Consider the following 19,588-nt stretch of genomic DNA (forward strand, 5'->3'; position numbering starts at 1 on the left):
TATGCTGGCCATACACGTATCGATTTTCAAACGAGAATATTCATACGAAAAATCTTTGTACATTCGCTGAATGAAAGAATGCCGTTCGAAAATTTCACTTGCTTTTAACATTCAGTTTTAAAACTAATGTAATTTCTGAACGCAAACCACATACACTGTCTGAAAATTCTTTTGACCAAGAAGCTTTCTATTCTGCTCCTTCAAATTTTCCCATCACTGTAGTCAAAAACGGTCGATTTGACCCCACTAACGATTAGAAAATCAAACAAACGTTCTTAAAATGAAATTTTTTTTGAAAGAAGACATTGTTTTTTTATGGCCAGCATAAGTGACAGCAGGCGCAGAGAGCTTTTATCAAGCCACCTGCTTATGACAAGGGAGTCTGTCATACATAATATATTGCAGTTGTGTCTGAAAATCGGCAAAACAGGCTTTCGTTTTTTCTTTTTCTTTACCAGATTCAACCTCTAATAGTATATACAGTATATATCTCTTCTGTCTGTTATTCTCAGAGTGGATTCGAGATTTTACTCCCTAACCACATAATTGGTTATTTATATTTACCACTCCATAGAGATATTTAAGAATAAATTATCTTTTTTTTTAAACTTTACATATTAACTAAATTATACACCACACTTTTTTTAAGGTTACTATCCAATTAATTCAAACAATAATCGGCCAACTAATCGATTATGAAAATAATCGTTAGTTGCAGCCCTAGAAGAAATGTCCTCCTCCTCCATTTATAGAGCACTCTTCATTGCTGGAAGCTATAGTACAACTTCTATAAATGAAGGAGGGGTGCGACGAGGGCCGGCATAGTTAGCACTCTTGACGGGAACCTATGACAGGTCCTGCAGTTCGTATTAACCCCTGCAGCACTGGAAGACCACAGGGGAGGAGAGCAGAGGACAAAAGATGTAAATTAAGATTTCAAGAGGAGTCACCAAGAGGTAAGACATTTCTCATTCAATATAAGTACAGTCCCTTGTGTTGATTTAGAAACCAACTCCAGGCAATGAAAAAAACTATCCCTTACAGTGGGGCTGTGCCCATACTCAAAGGTTAATAGCTTATTTTGTCTAGGGGAGGGGAGAAACAGTTTTACTTGCCTGACCCTCTGCTCCACCAGTAGATGGCGCTCCCCCATGCTCCAGTGGTGAACTATCCTTTGGCATCATCACATCCAATGCAGGCCTATGGTCTTGAGGTCCTAGTGCGGAGGATTTGGTAAGTAAATCCTTTTTTTTGTTCCCCTAGACAAAAATGTTTGTAGTATTAAATAGTACATGTTGTATAAAGATGTACACAGAACAAAAAATGGGATACCTGAAGCTGCGTGAGAGACAGAGGGACAGTTGGGGGCTATGAATGTGTACAGCCGTGGCATCTGTTTTCTCACCAGTGGGACACTTTGTGGTGGGCACCAGTTTGTTTGAGTTGTTAAGCACATCACCTCATAAGATTCAGTGGATTGTTTGGGAATTTTGCTTTGCATTGTATTCAATGGAAAACTTGTGATTAGATATATGGTTTTGAGTTTACAATACGTGAATTTAGTTCACTACTTGTTATAGTTTAGGAATCCATTTTGAGCACTGTATTTATAATTTAAAACAGGGGTCTCCAAACTTTCTAGCAAGGATGAGCTCAGGCATGTTCGCGAACAGCACATGCAGAGCCCACCAGGCACTGCACAGCGCTAATCACAGGCATTGAGACATTTCCCGATCTCTGCAGCCGCGCATCGGGACAATGTCTCACTGCTTGTGATTAGCGCTCTGCACATGCTGTTTGCGAACACGCCTGAGCTCATCCTTACTTTCTAAACAAACAAAGGGCCGGTTTACTGTCCTTCAGGCTTTAGGGGGGGCCTGACTGCGGCCATCCGGAGTATAAAACGTCCCAGTGTGAAGGGGAGTAAATAATGCCACATCGTTAGTGTTAGTGGGAGGAAATGTGCCCCGTCGTTGGGCCCCATTGTTGGTGCCATTGGGAGGAATTGTGCCCCGTCATTGGGCCCTTTTGTTGATGTCATTGGGAGTAATTGTGCCCCATCATTGGTAGAGTTGCCACCTCATCCCTTTAAACCCGAACACCTTTTGAATTATACAGGTTCTGAGGCTAATTAAATGAAGATAAGGCACCAAGTGAGTTTAATTACCACCTTAATCAGCCACGGAAGCTGTGTAATTAATATGTGTTCGGGTTTAAAGGGATGAGGTGGCAACCATAGTCATTGGGCCTCATTAATGGTGTCATTCTGAGGAACTGTGCCCCATCATTTGTGTCATTGGGAGGAATTGTGACCTTCATTGTTCTCAGTGAATAAAATAGAACCCCAAGGGCTGGGTAAAAGCAAGCAAAGGGCCGCAGTTTGGAGGGCACTGATTTTAACCACTTAACAACCGGCCCATAGCCGAATGACGGCTGCAGGGCGGTTGCTTAACTGTGGGAGGGCGTACTATGACGTCCTCCCAGAATTCCACGCTTGCGCGCCCCCGAACACATCCGTGACCCGGCGCATCACGGATCCCGGTAAATGGCCGCTGATCGCAGCCGTTTACCATGTGATCGCTCCGTCAAATGACAGAGCGATCACATGTAAACAAACCGGCGTCATCTCATGACTCTGGTTCCTCTCCTCCCCTCTCTGTACTGATCGGTACACTGTGAGCGGAGAGGGGGATGGATGGATGGCAGCAGCGCTGTGGGCTGGATGTGTAGTGCCCACAGCGCTGCTCAGTGACATCCAGCCATCCATCCATCCATGCTCAGCCATCCCTCAATGCTCTGCAAAACCCTGCACTACTCTGCAATACCCCACAATACTGTGCAATACCCCACAATACTGTGCAATACCCTGCCATACTTGGCCTCTGTATGTGGCCAGGCTGTGGAAGTCTCACACATGTGGTATCGCCGTACTCAGGAGGAGTAGGAGAATCTATTTTGGGGTGTCATTTTTGGTATGTACATGCTATGTGTTAGAAATATTGTATAAATGGACAACTTTGTGTTAAAAAATTAAAAATGCGTTTTAACCACTTCCCGCCCGCCAGCCGTCATATGACGTCCTTGACTTTGTGCGGGGATATCTGAATGACGGGTGCAGCTACAGGCATCATTCAGATATCAGCTTTTTCAGCCGGCGATTCCCTACACCATAAGAATGATCATAGCGGCTGTTCCACTGCTTGATCGTTCTTACGGGAGGCGAGAGGGGACATCCCCCCCCCCTCCCGTTTACATTCCTTGTAATAGGAATAAAAGTGGTCAAAAAATGTTTTTTTTGGAAAAAAGCGTCAAACTAAAATAAATAAATAAAGTAAAATGAACAATAACAAAAAAAAAAAATTTTAAAGCACCCCTGTCCCTGTGTGCTCGTATGCAGAAGCGAACGCATACGTAAGTCCTGCCTACATATGAAGACGGTGTTCAAACCACACATGTGAGGTATTGCTGCGATCGGTAGAACGAGAGCAATAATTTTGGCCCTAGACCTCCTCTGTTACTCAAAACATGTAACCAGTAAAACATTTTAAAGCGTCGCCTATGGGGATTTTTAAGTAGCAAAATTAGGTGCCATTCCACAAGCGTGTGCAATTTTTAAAGGTGACATGTTGGGTATCTATTTACTCGGCGTAACTTCATCTTTCACATTATGCAAAAACATTGGGCTAACTTTACTGTTTTGTTTTTTTTTTAAAGCACAAAACATTTTTTTTTCCAAAAAAAACGTGTTCGAAAAATACAGTGCGAGATAAAAAGTTGCAATGACCGCCATTGTATTCTCTAGGGTCTTTGCTAAAAAAACATATATAATGTTTTGGGGTTCTATGTAATTTTCTAGCAAATAAATGATGATTTTTATATGTAGGAGAGAAATGTCAGAATTGGCCTGGGTGCTCCAGAACACCTGAAGGTGCTCCCTGCATGTTGGGCCTCTGTATGTGGCTAGCAGCCCAGGCTGTGTAAAAGTCTCACACATATGGTATTGCCGTACTCGGGAGTAATAACAGAATGTGTTCTGGGGTGTAATTTGTGGTATGCATATGCTGTGTGTGGGAAATAACCTGCTAATATGACAATTTTGTGAAAAAAAAAAAAGAAAAAAAAAAACTTGATTTTGCAAAGAATTGTGGGAAAAAATTACAACTTCAAAAAACTCACCATGCATCTTTCTAAATACCTTGGAATGTCTTTTTTCCAAAAAGGGGTCATTTGTATCTGTACTTTTTCTGGCATGTTAGGGTCTCAAGAAATGAGATGGCCGTCAGTAATTCAGGTGTGATCAATATTCAGATATTGGCACCATAGCTTTTGGACTCTAACTTTCACAAAGACCAAATAATATCCACCGATTTTTGTTATGTTTACCAAAGATATGTAGCGGTATAAATTTTGCCCAAAATATATGAAGAAAAATTACTATTACTATTAAAAAAATTAGAAAAATACTATTAAAATTATGTATTTATCGGCGTATAACACGCGCTGGCATATAACACGCACGCCAAGTTTAGCAGGGAATTTTAAGAAAAAAAACTTAAGGAAAAAAAAAAAACTTACATTTAAATGCCCATCAATGCAGCCTTGTCAGTGTCCATCTCCAGCCTCGTCAGTGTCCATCTCCAGCCTCGCCCAGTGACACTGCACTTTAAATTTGGCGCCGCCGATATATACACAGAGCCGAACGTGCGGGAGCGTGTCACAGAATGTAATATTGCCCAGGCGCCTCATGATCGGCTCTTCGGAGACTTTCGGCGTCTCCTTTGTCTTCCGTACTGCGCAAGCGCTGCGCCTGCGCAGTGCGGGGCGGACACTATCCGATGAGGGGACACTTTTCTCGTGAGAACACCGCCGAGATAGTGAGCGGAACTAGCCGAGAAAAGCCCAGCACACTCGGCTATGTGTGTATCTTGTTGGGGATCGATCCGCTCCGTTCATAGTCAGCGGGGGGATCGGCGTATAACACGCACCCACGATTTTCCCCTGCTTTTAAGGGGAAAAAAGTGCGTGTTATACGCCGATAAATACAGTAATTTGCTAAATTTTATAACAGAAACAAAGAAAAATGCTTTTTTTTTTTTTTTTTACAGATTCTTCTTCTTTTTTTTTTTTTCTTTTCTTTTCTTTTATAGCGCAAAAAATAAAGAACCCAGCGGTGAATAAATACCAAAATGTGAGAGCACCAAAAGCTGAAAATTGGTCTGGTTAGGAAGGGGGTTTAAGTGCCCAGTTGTCAAGTGGTTAAAGGAATAGCGTATCTATTTGTGGTCTAGAGTTTATAGATTTTTCCAGGCTGTACACAAACACCTGGGACTCACAGAAATCATGCTCCTTTTTTACACTCTGCGATGCTGTCAGTGAGACCTTATTTTGTTTCCCTGACGTTTTCTCTATTAACGCGTACAGCTTTACAGTCATGTTTTATTATAATCCAAAATGAGGGCTGGAAACAAGGGCAGCCTATAAATATGCTTTTGTTGGTAAAAGCGTCCTGATAATTACTTGGGAACTTGTTTGTTCTTATGTAATGTTCTCAGTGTGTGAGTAATGGGATGGGCCTGGGTGACTTCCTGGTTTGTGTTGTAAGTCTGCCTGTCTTAGTTTCACAGTGCCTGCTTAATTTGCAGGTGGTTTTTGTGACTAATAGCAGGGATCTCTAGAACACACTGCATGAGCATTTGGATTTATGACAGGGGTCTGATGGAAGATATGAAAACATGACCTACCGGGCACACAGGGTGAGCTGGAAGGAACAGGAGTTTGAGGAGTTAAGGGTTGACTATGAGGACCAGCCAGATGGAAATGACCTGGAGTCACTGGGGTAATGTACAGCAATCTCCTGTTCAGTACCTTTTTTTTATTACAGTCTATGTCATTGCTTTCGCAGATCACTCTGATTAGCACGGCCATAAATGTACATTAAATGTAAATTATCTGAGCCACCATCTGTGGCACTACAAGTAGCAGATTACACTTCTAAGCCAGGTTTTGAGAGTTGCCAAAAAGCCAGACCCAGTCGACACGTGATGTTGTTTACATTCTTCTGTTGTGCTTTCAGGGCTTGTTTACACAAGCGTCACCCTCTGAAAAGCGAGCAGTACTGGGTCGCTCTTCAGAGGGCCCTATACAGGCAGCTGGAAGCTACGTGTTCTTCTCTCCACCTCTTTTAACGTTTCCCACAGACACATGGTTGCAGGGCATTTGTGGCACAGCCCTATTCACTTGAATGTAATGTGTTCAGCGGCAGTGATTTGGGGGAGTGGGGGGGTTGAGTAAAAAAAAAAAAATTCCCACGGTATGTTTACAACCTCATCCAGTCATTGTGTTGGATTAAGGGAGGGTGGCACAACCGCCTGTTTTTACTGCTCCCCAACCGCAAGTGTAACATAAAGCCAGCCATAAATGGATCAAATCTAGGGTGGTTCAGCAGGGACCAGCCGAGATTCGATCCATCTATGGGCAGGCTGGTTTTATCGAAGTTGATCCATCAATTTACTCATGTACAACAGCCTGTTGGATTTTTTTTTTTTTCATGCAATCACCAGCAGTGACCATTGTGTTCTGCCAGCAGGAAAGGCTGCCCACCGGCAGAACACAATAGCTCTGCGGTAGTGAGGGATTCCCCCATCAACACAGTCATCTACCCCTGGTTGAAGGAAAGAAAATTGCATCATCTACAGGCTGCTTAAGGCTCGGTTCACATATATGCAAATTGGATGCGTTTTTAACTGCATCCGATTTGCATAACATGTAAATTGGACTGACTTTCAATGGAGCCGGTTCACATGTGTGCGGGGCCGCCGTGGTTTTAAAAAGGGTCCTCTGCAATTTAGGGTCCGGTTCAGGTGAAATTTGCATCTGAATCGCAGCAGAACCTGTGAACAGAACCACACTCGACTGCCACACTGAAACCACGGCTGCATATGTGTGAACCCAGCCTAAGCCCTACACTTCTAATTGGGGATGTCGTTTTTTTTTTTTTTTTTTTTTTAAGAATAATGAAACTACCTTCAAACATTCAGCAACAGCTGGTCAGGACAGGATGCGTCCCATGTAGCTTCTTAGACTTGGTTCACACTGCTGCAACATGGGATCCAACTTGTGAGGCCCCAAGTCGCATGACATGTAAAATTCAAGGTTCTCCCAATTGAGGGCCATCTTAACTGCTACTACACAAGTCGCTTCAACTTTAGAAAAGGTTCCTGCACTACTTTGGTCCTACTTGGGTGTGATTTCAGCCCTTGTACAGGCTACTAAATAGCATCCAAGTCAGAAGACAGTCGCAGCGCAAAGTCATACAACTTTGCCGTTGCATTATTGTGAACCGAGCCTCATACAGTGGGAAGGAAAGAGTCAGCGTGTACATATGTAAACAGGCTTGTCAAGTGCAACAGCTTTTATATGTATTTAAAGTATAGCTAAAAACAAAACGTTTTTCATGGATAGCGTAGGGAAGAGGTAAAACACCTGCAAAGTTTCTTTTGGCCATTTGTGTCCCATTGGTAAGTTTTTCTTCACTCTCCTGTAGACGCAGCGGGAAGTGAAAAGCAACCACTGTAAAAGTGAGGGAAATGCCAGAATAGTAGTCACCAAAACATAACACTAAAGACATTGGTGGAGTTTGCTGTTCTGGTGACAACTCAAAATTTTGGAATTTCCTGACGTTCAGCTTCGGTGACAGTGGTCACAAAACAATTAGAGAGGTTAGATCTTCCTAGAAGAGGTTTATACACCCTCAGTACGCTATTCAAAATTTGAAATACACTTTAGTCGCATCTGATGGTTTGATGGCTATAAAAATAATGTTTGTGCACCTTTTAGCTCAGCATCTGTGATTTATAAGGCTGGAATGAGACAGAATTTTTTTTTTTTTTTTTTTTGTGTTACTTGTGGCAGTTGGAAAAAAAAAGTCTGTAATTCATGACTAGATGACATTTTTCAATATTTAGTTCTTTAAGCCTTAACACAAGGCTATAGATTATTTTCTACCACGCTACTGTCATTTGCAAATCTTATTATAAATAACAGTCACATTGAAAAAAAGGAACCCTACCCTGGTGTGTATCCTAAATTGAACCTATTGTTTTAGGGTTTATGGCAACAGGCATTTCAGTCAAGCGTTGCGTTTTACGTTCAAACACATGCAGCTATATTTGAATAGAAGTGCTTGATAAAAAAAAAAAAAAAAAAAGGCTGCATACGACCTGCTTTGCTTCCAGCACTTTAAAAAATATGTGAACCCTCATCTTGTTAAAAACAACCCATTCAAGAAATGCAAGCAAAACATGTATGTGTGTGTGTGTATAATATACAGTATCTCACAAAAGTGAGTACACCCCTCACATTTCTGTAAACATTTTATTATATCTTTTCATGTGACAACACTGAAGACATGACACTTTGCTACAATGTAAAGTAGTGATTGTACAGCAGTGGTTCTCAACCTTCCTAGTGCCATGACCCCTTGACAAAATTTCCCAAGTTGTGGGGACCCCTAACAGTAAAATTATTTTTGCAGCGTGGGTTGTCGGCACCCAAGGCAAGACAAGTAATTTGCGCCCCTAACCAACAGACATTTAGCGCTCCCTGAGTCCATTCCACTCGTACAGTATTAAAACCCCTTATGATACATTTTAGGATGTACCACTCTTCCTCTGCGTTCTCCTTTCTTTCCCTTTTTTTTTTTTTTTTCTCTCTATCCCAATTTCTTGTTCTTGGTTTTTTTTTTTTTTTTTTTTTTTTTTTTTTTTTTTTTGTTCTCTCTTATTCTTTCTCTCCCTTTTTATCTTTGTTCCTCCCCCTTCCATGTATTCTCTATTTATATTTCTTCTCTTACTCCTTGGTGGGGGGTGGGGAGAATGGGATGAGTGGCAGTGTTGGCGGGGGGTGGGATGAGTGGCAGTGTTGGCGTGGGGTGGGATGAGTGGCAGTGCTGGGGGGGGGGGGGGGGGTTCTGATCAGCCTACTTAGGTACTCTTGATCAAGGTCATCTGTCTGCTGATCTGAAAACGTGTTACTCCCTGTGTCTCCAGCTCTGTGGTGTCTTGCAGCAGTGACATCGATGCCGAAATCAGGAGATAGGATCTCCTCCAGCCTCTCCCATTTCACATTCCTCACCAGTCAGCTGACCTCTAGTCTCTGCCCCCCAGCCATGCCGTGAACTGAATGGGCAGCAGCAGGCTTCAGGAACAGCCCAGCTGGGCAGCCGCAAAAAGGCTGGGAGAGAGGTGCAGGCTCCAGGAACAGCCCAGGATTCGGTGACCCCTGGCAAATCGTCATTCGACCCCCAGGTTGAGAACCACTGGTGTACGGCTTGTATAACAGTGTAAATTTGCTGTCCCCTCAAAATATCTCAACACACAGCCATTAATGTCTAAACCGCTGGCAACAAAATTGAGTACACCTCTAAGTGAAAAATGTCCAAATTGGGCCCAATTAGCCATTTTCCCTCCCCCGGTGTCATGTGACTCATTAGTGTTCCAAGGTCTCCAGTGTGAATGAGGAGCAAGTGTGTTTAAATTTGATGTTATTGCTCTCACTCTCTCATACTGATCACTGTAAATTCAACATGTAACCTCATGGCAAAGAACTCTCTGAGGAGCTGAAAAAAAGAATTGTTGCTCTACATAAAGATGGCCTAGGCTATAAGAAGATTGCCAAGACCCTGAAACTGAGCTGCAACACGGTGACCAAGTCCATACACCATACAGCGGTTTAACAGGACAGGTTCCACTCAGAACAGGCCTCGCCATGATCGACTAAAGAAGTTGAGCGCACATGCTCAGCGTCATATCCAGAGGTTGTCTTTGGGAAATTAGACGTACGAGTGCTGCCAGCATTGCTGCAGAGGTTTAAGGGGCAGGGGGGGGTGGTAAGACTGTCAGTGCTCAGACCATATACCGTACACTGCATCAAATTGGTCTGCATGGGCTGTCATCCAAGAAGGAAGCCTCTTCTAAAGATGATGCACAAGAAAGCCCACAATCAGTTTGCTGAAGACAAGCAGACTAAGGACATGGATTACTGGAACCATGTCCTGTGGTCTGATGGGACCAAGATAAACTTGTTTGGTTCAGATGGTGTCAAGCGTGTGTGGCGACAACCAGGTGAGGAGTACAGACAAGTGTGTCTTGCCTACAGTCAAGCATGGTGGTGGGAGTGTCATGGTCTGGGGCTGCATTAGTGCTGCCGTCACTGGGGAGCTACAATTCATTGAGGGAACCATGAATGCCAACATGTACTGTGACATACTGAAGCAGAGCATGATTCCCCTCCCATCGGAGACTGGGCCGCAGGGCAGTATTCCAACATAACGACTCCAAACACCCCTCCAAGACGACTACTTCATTGTAAAGAAGCTGAGGGTAAAGGTGATGGACTGGCCAAGCATGTCTCCAGACCTAAACCCTATTGAGCATCTGTTGGGCATCCTCAAATGGAAGGTGGAGGAGCGCAAGTTTTCTAACATCCACCAGCTCTGTGATGTCTTCATGGAGGAGTGGAAGAGGACTCCAGTGGCAACCTGTGAAGCTCTGGTGAACTCCATGCCCAAGAGGGTTAAGGCAGTGCTGGAAAATAATGGCGGCCACACAAAATATTGACACTTTGGCCCAAATTTGGACATTTTCACTTAGGGGTGTACTCACTTTTGTTGCCAGACGTATTGACATTTAATGGCTCTATCTTGAGATATTTTGAGGGGAAAGCAAATTTACACTGTTATACAAGCTGTACACTCACTACTTTACATTGTAGCAAAGTATCAGTATCAATATTGAGTTGGCCCACCCTTTTGCAGCTATAACAGCTTTAACTCTTCTCTTCTGGAAAGGCTGTCCACAAGGTTTAGGAGTGGGTCTATGGGAGTATTTGACCGTTCTTCCGGAAGCGCATTTGTAAGGTCAGGCACTGATATGGACAAGAAGACCTGGCTTGCCATCTCAACCCTAATTCACCTCAAAGGTGTTCTATTGGATGGAGGTCAGGACTCTGTGCAGTATTGTGAATATTTCTATCGCACACGTTCCTGGCAAATGGCTTCTAGAATGGTGGGTGCTGCAGCAATTACCAGCTGAGTCCTGGAAACATTAAGCAAGTGTACATATTTGCCAGCACACCATGGATCACATCACAGAGATAAATGTAACCTTTCAGAGCCACGAAGGGCCCCTTCGTCAGGCATGTGATGACTCTGTGCAGGCCAGTCAAGTTCCTCCACCCCAAACTTGCTAATCCATGTCTTTATGGACCTTGTTTGTGCACTGGTGCGCAGTCATATTGGAACAGGATGGGGTTATCCCCATTGGCTCCCACTGCTGTCAGTCAAATCCAGTGACACAGGGGCAGAGCCAAGTCCTGCTGCCTGTGTCAAAGGATGAAGCAGCAGGACTCAGGAGTGCACCTGCATGAGTGCCCCCCTGGAATGCAGCTCTCCGTGGGGGAACTCGATGCGGTGGAGGAGCCAGGAGCGCTGCCGGGGGTCCCCAGAAGAGGATCAGGGCTGCTCTGTGCAAAACCCTTGCACAGAGGAGGTAAGTATAACATGTTTGTTATTTAAAAAAAGAAAAATGGAAAACCAAACCTTTACAATCACTTGAACTAGTCAGCACAATGACAGCCATGCTCCCTCTTTAGAAAACCCATAGTGCTCTGGGATTCATTTATGTATTAAATATTTATTTGTAAGACCAATATAAGTTTTATATACATATTGTGTGTATATAAACAGATTTTTAAAAAAAAACAAAAAAAAATCTGTTTTAAAATATTGAAAAATAGAATGAAATAACGTTGATCAAAAAAAAATATATATATTAATTTTGTTTTAAAAGACTTATCTGGGTTTTTAAACCATCTTTTCTGAACCTCTTTTTTATATAATATCATGCAAAGGCCCTTACCTTTCATCCCTTTTTTTTATAAGCAATTGATTTCATCTTCTCAATGTTTTTACATTCACTTTTTTTATTTTTATTAATGGCTACAATAAAGGTACAAAAGATCGAACAAGAACATAGTTGACCATAGCCAAAAACATTACTCATATAAGACATGACTAATGTGTCAATGTTACAACCGGTCAACTTATGTAAACAGATGAAGAGAGAGAACATCAGGATGTAAAACCAATCGGCGTGACATATATAAAAAAAAAAAAAAAAACAGTAGGAAAAAAATGGACAAACCAAGGCTTCAACTGTGGCCTCATAGCCAGGGAATCTGCATCGTAGAACTGATCAGGCTTGCCATAGACTTTTGTCATAAAATGGGCACATAAAGGACTTAGTTCGTAGCTCTCTGCATTCGCTTTTTGAATAAAGCGTGTCATATGTAAAACATTCATAAAAAAGTCCAATATTTGATTTGTTTTTTATTTGATTTCAGAAATACTACATTTTGGCTGTAGATGGCATTGCAGATAATGTCTAGACTTTATGGTTTCTGAAACAAGCATAATCTTTCTGTCTCAAACGTGGATGACCGTACACAAAAAGGGTTTTGAGGCATTGGCTCTGTTAGAAAAAAATCCCCTTAGTGAATTTCCCTTCATTGTGGTTAACAAAGGGGGGGGGCAAAAAAATGTTAATTCTCAAGTAGCAAAGATGACCACAGTCAGGCCCAGCAGATGCATTACAATCTGACCATATAATCAACTTTAGATCACCAAAACTATGCAATATGAGGACCTACCCAAATTAGCCAATCAGGCAGGCTCATGCACTACATACTTGCAATACTGTATGTGTGGTGAGCTTAAAGTAGTTGTAAACCTCAGACACGAAATATGAACAAAGCATAGCCCTCTATAGTGTGTCTCAATTAAGAGCACTAAGTGTCATTTCTTTCTGCTCCTTCGTTACTCTTGTTATCAGCATGAATCACTTCTGACATGTTTTCCTGACACCAAGAGAAAAAAGGTGACAGAGGAGGGATATCCAGCTGATTGACAGCCTTAGCTCTGTTCCTGTGTGAAGGGGTGTGTCCCTTTTTCTCCAATCAGCTCTCAGAGCTCTCCTCACTGAGCTCTGCAGAGTGTAACTTTTTAAGTGATGCTAAAGTCTTGTTTTTCTTAGTTAAAAATAACAAACATGTTATACTTACCTGCTCTGTACAGTGGATTTGCAGATTAGCCCAGGTCCTCCTCTTATCTGGTCCCTCTTCGGCTCTCCTGGCCCCTCCCTCCTGTTGAGTGCCCCCACAGCAAGCAGCTTGCTATGGGGGCACCCGAACCAAGCCACAGCTCCCTCTGTCCATTCAGACATGGAGCTGTGGCCCAGCCCCATCCCCTTTCTCTCCTCATTGGCTGACTGACTTTGACAGCAGAAGGAGCCAATGGCGCTTTACTGCTGTCTTATCCAATGAGGAGGGGAGTCGCGGGCAGCTGAGACACTCCTATAACATCGCTGCAACTAGCTGGAGCTCAGGTAAGTATTAGGGGGGCTGCTGCACACAGAAGGCTTTTTATCTTAATGCATTCTTTGCCAAACTTTCTGACTTTACAACCACTTTCAGTTCTCTGTTCCCCTGTTTTCTGAACTTTCAGCCCGGGTTCACACCTATGCGAATTAGATGTGCGTTTCCGCACATCTAATTCGCATAGCAGGAGAATGTGACTGGCTCCCTATGGATCCGGTTCACATATCTCCGGGGCGGCTGCGGAGCGCACTGCACAAAAACGCTGTGCGTCTTTGGCTCCGTTTCAGGACCAAATTCAGGCATAGAATCGGCCCTGATTCGTCCCTGTCCCTGTGCCAACAGTGTCTGTCTTGAAGAGCTGAATGTGGCCTGGCTGGTCTGTACCCAAATGGGGAGGCTTCCAGGTAGGACGGCGTGTCCCTGCACTTTCTCCACTCCTCTGGAACCTTTCCTTGATGCTGAGCATTGTCCCTGACAGATGGGTGACCTGTCCCTACTCTAGCCACACGCAAATTGTGTGCCAAGCCCAGGAGCCAGGGTCTTAAATAGACTCTGCCTGACCCAAGATGGCCACCAGAGTCACATGGGGCGCCAGCATCCAATCAGATAGCAGCCCCATGTGACACAGGAAATCAGAGGAACTAGGTTCCTCTTGACTTACTCTGCCTCAGCAAGGCCACTGCACTTGAGTGCCTCCTGCAGTGGAGAAAGTAGACTGCATGTGCCTACAGGTAGAAGGAAAGAAAATATCTCAATTCCCCCATCTACAGAGTCAGTGTTAATGGGGGCATCCCTCCAGCTGCGATTCTGTATTCTGCCAGCGGGGAGCCTTGCAGCACTAATCGTTTGGGAAAAACCCGACAGGCTGGTTGTACACAAGTCGATCGATGGAGCAAGGCTGTCCAGCAGCTCGGGTGGCTCAGCAAGGAGAGCTACTACTGGACACGGCGGAGGTCATGGGTTTAGATCCTGGTCATGACCGTTTATACCTAGTGCACTATGTGACTGGCATACCAGTCATTCCAGTATAAATTATTCTGATAGGTGACCATTACAATGGTATTTAAAGCCAAAACCAAAAATGTAATATAGTGTATCTTGCCAATCACTAGATTTGGTGGCTGCATTCATTTTCTTTTTTTAGGCTTTTTTTTTTTTCTCTGTTTTCTCCTGGTGATCTTTCCAGTTAACACACCTCCTGTATTAAAGTGCCCCCACTCTGGATGAATGAGTACAGGGGCACCTTTTGGACAGCAGCATTGTCAGTCTGGGGGGAGAGGAGTGTTAGGTGTATCTGATTTAAATACACTAACAAACTGAGGCCAGACTCCAGCTAACACTCATTCATTCAGTTGCAGCAAAATTTTTATTTTTTATTTTTTTCCTTTTGGGATAAAGGCGTTACATAATTAACCACTTGCCTACAGGGCACTTTCACCCCCTTCCTGCCCAGACCAATTTTCAGCTTTCAGCGCTCTCACACTTTGACAATTACTCAGTAATGCAACACTGAACCCAAATTAAATTTGCATCATTTTTTTTTTTTTTTCACACAAGTAGAGCTATATTTTGTGTCTTTAGTGGGTTTTTTTTATTTCTTGTGCTATAAATAAAAAAAAAATGCCATTTTTCTTTGTTTGTCATAAAATTTTGCAAATTAGTAATTTTTCTTCATAAATTTTGGCCAAAATTTATACGGCTACATATCTTCTGTAAAAATAACCCTAATTAGTGTATATTATTTGGTCTTTGGGAAAGGTAGAGTCTACAAGCTATGGTACCAACCATTGAAAATTGATTACACCTGATGTACTGAATGCCTATCTCATTTATTGAGACACTAACAGGCCAGGAAAGTACAAATACCCCTCAAATTACCCATTTTTAGTAGGAAAGTAGACACCCCAAGGTATTTAGTAAGTCGCATGGTGAGGTGTTTTTTTTTTTTTTTTTCCCACAATTCTTTGCAAACTGAAGATTTGTGTGGGGTTGTGTTTTTTTTTTTTTTTTTCAAAATTGCCATCTTAACAGGTTATTTCTCTCACACAGCATATGCATGCTTGCAACTACACACCAGAACACATTCTGCTACTCCTGAGTATGGCGATACCACATGTGTGAGACTTTTTCACAGCCTGGCCACATACATAGGCCCAACATGCAGGGAGCACCATGAGGTGTTCTAGGGACATGAATTGCACATACAGTGGGGACGGAAATTATTCAGACCCCCTTAAATTTCTTTTTTAATAAATCTGCAAAAATGTCAACAATTCTGTGTTTTTCTGTCAATATGGGGTGCTGTGTGTACATTAATTAGAAAAAAAAATGAACTTAAATGATTTTAGCAAATGGCTGCAATATAACAGAGTGAAAAATTTAAGGGGGTCTGAATACTTTCCTTCCCCACTATAATTTCATGACTACCTATCACACTTTTGAAGGCCCTGGAGCACCAGGACAATGGAAACGCCCACAAAATGACCCCGTTTTGGACAGCAAACACCCCAACTTATAATCTGAGGCATAATGAGTCTTTTGAACGGTTCATTTTTTCCAGAAGTTTTTGGAAAATGTGGCAAAAAAATGAAAACGCATTATTATTAAATTTTTTTTTTTTTATTATACAAAGTTGTCCATTTTTAAGAGATTTCCAACACATAGCATGTACGTAGCAAAAATGACACCCCAAAATACATTCTACTACTCCTCCCGAGTATGGCGATACCACATATGTAAGACTTTTTTACACAGCCTGACCACATACAGAGGCCCACCATCAGGCGTTCTACAAGCATAAATTACACATCTAATTTCCTGACAACCTGTCATTTTTTTGAAGACCCTTCATATTTCTAACACATAGCATTTACATACCAAAAATTACACTCCAAAATACATTATATTGAGGAAAGTGTAAAAAAAATAAGTATTACCTGTGGTTTTAGTAGGCAGGAGTGTGCTTGGTAACAACAATAGTAATTATCCAGGCAGCAGGCAGGTGTATTGTCTATAGTCAGCACAAGGATTTGGTCAGCATAGCCAAAGCATTTGTCCATAGAAATTGTCCAGGCAGAGACAGCCAGCACAGCGGTAACATTGGTCCTGGTACACCGTTACTTGCCTGCACTCATTATTGTACTGCTCTCCAGCCCTTCATAAACATACTGCCTCTTGCTACAGCTAATTATTTCCATAGTCCAGGTAGCAGGCAGAGGTGTGGTCAGTTTATGCGGCAGGCAGAGGCATGATGGCAGCAAGTCAGCAGCAGGCTGAGGGCCGCAATCAGGTAAGACCTGGACACGGTAGAGGCTTCATCCACCCAAATCTCTATGAAGCCTCCGGACTCCAGACCCTAATCCAGAAATTACGAAACCCGGAGACAACAACAAAAAATTTCTCCATCCAGAAAAACATTTCTGGAGCCCCTCACATGTAATACCCCTGTGTACTACAGTAGCAGGGCAACAGATCAGTCCAAGCGGTAGGTAAAAGCATAGTCCATAAAACAGGCCAGGCTCAGTCCACATGCAAGCGGTAGGCAGAAGCGTAGTTGATAAAACAGGTCAGGGTCAGTTCACGTGGAGGGCAGTGGCATGTTTATTTGGGAAATGGTCAGCACAGATGATAAAAATGTGGAAATGGTTAAGAATATGGGCTAAAATTTTAGGGATGTGTGAAGCATTCACCAATGCAAAGGCCGGGTTCTGAGGGACACTGGGGACAATGGTAGCTGGTATCTCTTCGAAATCTTCTTTTGCTGCATACTCAACATCTTTTTTGGTGTCTTTGGCCTGCTACAGATGGTGGAATGTTGTCTTTGGTAGATGTGGGACATTTTTCTGATGGGCTGTGTGACGGGTGGCAGATGACCAGTACTGATGGGTGACGGTCACTGATGGCAGTCTCTGGTGACTGGTGCGCTTTATGGGACTGATAGGTGACAGATGAGGGTCACGGATGGGTCACTGATGATGGGCACTGATGGGTGACAGGTTCACTTTGTGGGCACTGATGGGAGACAGGTGCACTGTGTGATGGCAATGTGACAGGTTCTCTTTTTTGTGTGTGGTGTTGGTGCAGGCGCTGACACTACACAGACCGGTAACTCACTGCTCCTGGCTCTTCTCTCCTCACACTGGAAACGGTGTGTGAGGCGAGACGAGCCAGTAACAGCTAGTAACTAAGTAAAAAGCTGTTTACCCTTGTCGATGACTAGCAGTGTTCCTCTGCCACCGAAATTACCATGCTGCACGCTCCCGATCGCATGGTCTTAAGAGGGGAATACCATTTGTGATCGGCTGTTATGTAATCGTGGTGAACAGCCATGCCCAACGGCTGTTCACCCCTGTCGGTGACGCGCTGTGTCTCGGGGACACGCCACCACCGACAGTGCAGGGCTTCGCGCCCGCGATCACGTGCATGCCCTGTGTGAATGGGAGAGCCGTACTGCTCCGCCGTCATATGACAGTGGCGAGCAGCAACAGGTTAAATAAAAGCTGATCATTTTAAGCATCCCTGCCAGTAGTGGCGGCCCGTCCATATAGGGCACAGGGGCGCCGCCCTCCTAATCCATGCGTCCGGCCCCTAATCTAAATGCAGGGCGCCGGACGCTTGGATTCCAATGGAGGTTTTTTTTTTTTTTTTTTTGTTTTTTTTTTGAAGCACATGATTGGAGCCGGAGGCTCTAATTGGCTTCAAAAAGGGTGGGCTTGGGGCGCAGCGCACTGCTCCCCGAGCCCACCCACAGTTATATGACAATAGCGAATTAATATTTGCTATTGTCCTCCTGATTCTCCTCCCGGACAATCGGGAAGAGACCCGATTGGCCGAGAGGAGAAGTGACCATATTGGCCGCCGAGGAGGAGGCGATGCAGGGAAAGCTGCCGTGAAGCCGCTAAGGAGGAGGAGACAGGAAGGATCCAAAGCTGTCCGTGGGTGGTTTTTTACCCCCCAAAATGGAGCACTGCCTGCCAGTATTCCAATATTTAATGTTTTGTCTCATCTGTGGAAATGCAAGAGAGCTTGTTCTGTTGAAATACAGCAGACTTAATGGTTGGATCACCAGATGAAAATGAAAGAAAGATAAAAAAAAGAAAACAAATGCAGCCATCACATCTAAGAATTGGTAAGCTGCAATATAATAAATGTTTACTTTACGTGACCACTGCACTCTGTACGCTGGGCTGTATATGACATACTCCTGACCCCTGCACTCTTAAGTACGTTATATACTCACACCTGACCAATTCACACTTTATGCTATATTGCTGGTTGCTTCAGTAGTTAGTATTTTAGTTCTTCTTCAAGGTAGGCTGTGTGCAGAAAAGCATATGTAACCAGTTCAGCTCTTTGGACGTACTCTACATACATCCAAAGAGTGAACCTTTTAATCACAAGCTGATGGCAGTAGCAGCCATCAGTCCGTGTGGGTTTTGTGTAGCCGAAATCTGGATTAAGAGTGAAAGTGGTGCGGCAGCTCCATGACTGCCGATCACTTTCACAGAGCCGGCAGCGCCATCCCCTCCCGCCATCCTCCCTTGATTCCTGGGCTCTCCCTCTTACTGGAGCCCAAGATCACAACCGCCGGCTAGGGGAGAGAGATCGCTGTGAGTCAAATCCATGCATCGATCTCGCATGCAAGCAATGAAGCTGGAAGTGATGTCACCTCTAGTTTCAGATTCACCATTTCCTGGCCAATACAGACAGGGCATGCTTCTAACCAAGTGGATCTGTGCTTGGTCACGTGGTGTGAAGAGTACCTGTAACTGCCTTGTGATGGCTATCAAGTAGACAGAAATAAATGTAAAAGCAGGAAAAAATATATAATACAATATATTAACATCATTTTAAAAAATGCTGTAACTCCCCCTCCCCTCGTTGCCCCGCACGCCGGCGCAAACACAAGCCCTGAATGTGCACGCGTATGTAAACCGCAGTTAAACCACACGTGTGACATATCGCTGCGAACTTCAGAGGGAGAGCGATAATTATAGGACAAGAACTGCTAGTTACCTCTAACCTGATGATGATTTTTGGGCACCATAATTTTTGGCAATATCGCAGATGCACGCAATTTTAAGACATGGAATGTTTGGTATCTATTTACTCATTGCAACCTCATCTTTTATATATTAACCAAAATGGGTATTATATG

General features: G+C 43.5%; 1 protein-coding gene across 1 annotated transcript in view; it reads left to right on the forward strand.

Moving 5' to 3' along the window:
* The first annotated feature begins 5,558 nt into the window (after window positions 1–5,558).
* DAPP1 (dual adaptor of phosphotyrosine and 3-phosphoinositides 1) overlaps window positions 5,559–19,588 on the forward strand; it is a 113,035-nt gene continuing 99,005 nt past the window's right edge. The window contains 1 exon segment of the mRNA XM_073601478.1: window positions 5,559–5,836. Coding sequence (XP_073457579.1) covers window positions 5,733–5,836 — 104 coding nt within the window. The 5' untranslated portion in view covers window positions 5,559–5,732.

The sequence above is a fragment of the Aquarana catesbeiana genome, linkage group LG01, assembly GCF_042186555.1.
Source record: "Aquarana catesbeiana isolate 2022-GZ linkage group LG01, ASM4218655v1, whole genome shotgun sequence".
Lineage (NCBI taxonomy): Eukaryota > Metazoa > Chordata > Amphibia > Anura > Ranidae > Aquarana > Aquarana catesbeiana.